The 4,836-nt window shown below is 32.6% G+C and overlaps 1 protein-coding gene across 1 annotated transcript; it reads left to right on the top strand.

Moving 5' to 3' along the window:
- The first annotated feature begins 2,623 nt into the window (after positions 1–2,623).
- LOC133829283 (probable membrane-associated kinase regulator 3) lies at positions 2,624–3,784 on the top strand. Its single transcript, XM_062259106.1, has one exon. It carries the CDS (start codon positions 2,624–2,626, stop codon positions 3,740–3,742), a length of 1,119 nt encoding a protein of 372 aa, XP_062115090.1. The 3' UTR covers positions 3,743–3,784.
- Positions 3,785–4,836: the final 1,052 nt, after the last annotated feature.

Consider the following 4,836-nt stretch of genomic DNA (forward strand, 5'->3'; position numbering starts at 1 on the left):
GAAACATATACTTTGAATGGAAAAGCTTAATAATTCATTTGAGCATTTGAAGGGACAACACACAGTCCCATCTAGATGATATGTGTGTTTTTGAACTCTACAGAGAACCAAAAAAATTGGGTTGCTTGTAAAAATTAAAGACGTCTCAATGAACACCACAGACCCACAAACCAAGGAAGAAACTTCGAACTTTCATCTTAAAGAGATAAGTATGTATCTATCTTTGAGATAACTCTCACACTAACATATATATAACCAAAGTCCTATGCAAATGTCAAGTTCTCTCAAGGGGTATTAGAATAAATATCCTTTAGTTTTTAACTGTTTGGCAATTCCGTCTGTGCGAAATAAAGTAGCAATCAAATGCTTGACCTCTATAAACAATAGCAATTGAGTTTGTTTTATTATTTTCATAACTTTTTAAAAATATTTCTGTACACTATGATATGTAAATTCTTTTGGGCGTGTATGCTACATAGGGAATTTTTTCTAAAAAAAAATAATTCTATAATAAACTTAGATTTAAAAAAAAAAAAAATTAACTAGAATGACTTATTTGTTATTGTTTTTAAAACTAAATAACTTTATGCCAAACAAAAAAAATCAGTACTAAATTTGTTAAACACCAAAGAACTTACGGGACGTTTATGCTAAAAATCCTTCTTTTCAACAAGTCCAAGTATTAACTTTTGGTGGATTAGTGAAGGAGACTAATTAATGCCATTTTATGTACACATCAAAAGGGCATAGCAAACAAAGTTCAAAGTTTTGTTTATCATGGTCTACTGGCCCTAGTTGCTTAGCGTGTACAAGAGAGTGAAGACAAAGAAGCAAAATGAGGCATGATTGGAATCAAATATTTGAATGAATAATAATTATGCATTTTCTTCAATTTCTCTACTCTAACATCAGAATTAGTAACCCTTCCAAAATTAGTACATAGTTAAGGAAAACAATTAGGATAATATTCGAACTTTGTTGGGTTATTAAATAGAAAATCTTTCTATAATTTGACCAGGTCAAACACAAAGACACCTGTATCATTTATCATGTATAGAAAAATTACAAAATAGAGGTCTCCACTCCCCCTCCTCTTTCTCCTTAAAAAAATTGATTTTGAGAAGTGGGTTGGCCTTTTAAAATTCAATTTTTATGGTTTCAGAGAAGTTTGTGGATGTTAACAGAATTATATTATATTATATAATATTTTTTTCCTTGTCTATTTAAATAAATACAAGGTGTGAATTATTTATAAAGAAGGGTAAAAACCTTGTCTTTTTATGATAAAAAAAAAACATAGCCTGCCAATCTTCATAATAGAGCCATGAAATTAAAGTAAAAGAAGTGAGAATTAATGATATATATGTATAATAATATGATGGAAGAGCAAAGAGATGGGTTAATGTACACATTGAGAATTCCAACATAGATGCACCATACTGGAAATCATCATAATTCAAATTAGATTCAATATGAGATTTATGATGAGTTTTCACATTCTGAGCAGTGAGCACTGTTTTTTTTTTTTTTAAAAAAAAAGGAAGGAAAGTGTGTGAGCACTGTTGAAAAGTGGGTTTTATGCTACTTACATTGAAAGTGTAATAAAAACAGGTATGAGGGTCAACATCTTGGGGTGGGAGATTCTCACTCACCTATGTTCAATTCAAGGTATTTACAAAAAGTGGGTCATAATGCATGAGCTGATTCACCAATGTGACCCACTAACTCTACAGTTCCATGCATTGTAGACACACTCACTACCCTCATCGTCTCATGCTTTCTAATAGCCCATCATACTTGTTACAACTTCATCAATATATATATACATACTCATTAATTGAAAATAGGATTTATAACATAAATACTCCCAATGTTTTAAAATAGAAACAATTAAGTTTTTGCTATTATTATTTCTTTTATAACAAAATTATAAGATTTTAATGAACAAAATTGACATTTTTTATTCATATTATAAACTTTCAAAAAAATTTACTACAAAAATTCAAAAATTTCTATTGCAAAATCGGAAGGATTTAATTGTTGCCGTATTTAAAACTCAAGTCCTTAATTTTGAAAATAGTAGCAATTAAATCATTTTTTAAAAAACAAAATCTAAGCTTTTAATGAGCAAAATTGATATTTTTCTATACATTATACATTATTTAAAACATTGTAGATTATCCTAGTGTATAGAATTCAAAAAAATTATTAAAAAATTAAGAATTTTGTGAAAAAAATATATATAAATACTTAGTTGCATGTCTATTTTTTTTCCAGCTAAAAACTCTTAAATTATAAAGAAATGTATTAGTAATAATTATCAATGTAAAAATGAAAGATGAGATGAGAGTGGATTCTAGATTGATTGCTCAAGTTTAAAATGATGATATTCTTTCTGCATTGTAGTTCTTGGAAGCATTCATTCATATCAAATGAAATTTAAAAATTAACAATTTAAAATTAAATAGATAAATCTGACACTTTATTTTTATATTTATATTTAAACTTGGCAGCATCTTCACTTTGAAAAATGCTCTGCCCTCTTCCCTTCACTAAGCTCTTCTCCCCATAAGCATCTAATATCTCCATTACACAACACACAAAGCCATCATCATATGAGATAATGGCCACTACTACAAATCTTATAGAAGAGGACTACATAGACATGGAAATAACCTCTTCATCATCTTCATCTTTATCTTCTTCTGACTTGTTTAGATATGCCTTTAACTCTCCACCACCACCACCATCACCACCTCAACAAAGCAGCAAAGAGTTTGAGTTTCAAATGTCCTCATCAGATTCTTATTTCCCAGCTGATGAGCTTTTCTACAAAGGAAAACTCCTTCCTCTCCATCTCCCTCCTCGTTTACAAATGGTTCAAAAGATTATCCAAAGCTCAAATACAGAAGAAGATGATGAAGAAGAAGCCTTTGAAGACACCTTTACCATAATACCCTTCTCTTTTTCTTCTTCTTCTTCCACTGCTCCATGTACAAACACAAGCACTCCATTGGAGTCCTCACCATCAGAGTCATGTAGAGTCAGTTGTGATCTAAATCCAGATGAGTATCTCTCTCAATGGGCAAATGAAGTCAGAGTTTTCATCAATGGTGGTGGTGGTGGTAGGCTGCCAAAGATCAAGTCATGGTCTTGGAAGCTCAAGCAGTCTTCACTCGGTAGAAAGCTCAAGGCTTCAAGAGCTTTTCTCAAGTCCTTGTTTAATAATAATAATACTAAGTCATCAGAAGAGTCTCCTACTCCTCCTACTACTACTACTACCAGTAGTTCTACATGTAATGATTCCGTAAAAAATGGAGACAAGAATGGGAGATACCAAAAGATATCTACTCTCATGAAGAGCATAGAGTATGAAATTATGGCCGAGGCTGCTGCTGCTAGTGGTAACAATAGTAATAATACTAGCCATAGAAAGTCATTTTCTGGTGTGATTCAGAGGCATTCTGGGGCTAAATCTTTGTGTACATCTACCTCTTCATCAGGGTCTTCTTCTTCATCATCTTCATCTTCCTTTTCATTAAGCTCAAATGGCTCTCATGATCTACAGTTTCTTAAGAGGAGTAGTAGCAGTGCAAACTCAGAGCTTGAGAGCTCCATTCAAGGAGCCATAGCTCACTGTAAGCAGTCATCACAGCAACCGCTATTTAGCGTTTCATATAGATCAAAGACACTTACCCAAGATGGGACTTTTCCATGGTGTTCTTCAAGGATTGCAGGTTGATTGTTATTATTATAGAATGGGTGTTCTATCAATGTTATGCTTAAGCACTACTACATTTAATTTTAAAAAATATATATATTTATATATTGTTAATTGTTTGTTCAAATCAAATCTTCTTCTCCCCACTTCCTCTCTTGACTTTCTTTTGTACTTTGTTGTAGCTCTCTACAAACACATTTTTAATATTCATTCTATACAAGTATGTATCTTTCATAATCATAAGCCCAACCTTTTTTTATTAATTTATTTTTTTGATATGTTGGACAAAAATGATAGTGAAGCAAAGAGTTGAGTGAGACTGAGAATCAGCTCAGTTCATTCATCAAATGATGAAAGGAAAACTTCTTGTTTTTCTGTGAAAGTTACTTTAATAAAATCTTTATGAAAATGCAAATAAATAAATAACTGAGACTTTTATTATCTAGATTCACAATGTCTTTCAGGCTTTATTAGCTACAACTGTCCTTTTTCAAAAAGAAAACTGAGTGTTTAATGTGTGCTTTTTTTTGTTGCATAAAAGTGTGGAATATAATCAAAGTTATTATCTGATCTTTTATTGAAAAGGAAAGCTGAAAAAGGTGTTCAGATGAACTCCTTTTCTTTACTTACATATGAATTGTTAAATTGACATGTGTACGCCCTAAATATCCACGGGTTATTAGCGAGTTGGAAAATGGCATAATTATATCAGCCACGTGGAAACCACCTATCCGGAGCTGCTGTTACAAGGCTCTACCTCCTTAGCTCGAGGTAACCAAAGTTTTAGTAAGATTACCGAGGCGTCGGGTTAGCAGTGTAGACACCATGGGCTGAGACTATATCAAGCTCGAGGTACGAGCTGGAGATGACACTTCTGACCTTTTATAAAGTCAACCACGCAATGTAAACGTGCATATATCAGACATCACGTGTCTACTCCATTCCTGAATTCTCGGACACGTAGCATAAACGTGCATGTTCAGGCACCCCACGACTAGGTTGGGCCATGCGGCCCATTATCCCCCTTACCTATTGATTAGGCCACACTTCATTGTCAGGTTTTAGGAATTAATCATGAATGTCACAGAAGTGACATGATGGGTAAGAAGGTCACG

This window comes from Humulus lupulus, chromosome 4 (assembly GCF_963169125.1).
Source record: "Humulus lupulus chromosome 4, drHumLupu1.1, whole genome shotgun sequence".
Taxonomy (NCBI): domain Eukaryota; kingdom Viridiplantae; phylum Streptophyta; class Magnoliopsida; order Rosales; family Cannabaceae; genus Humulus; species Humulus lupulus.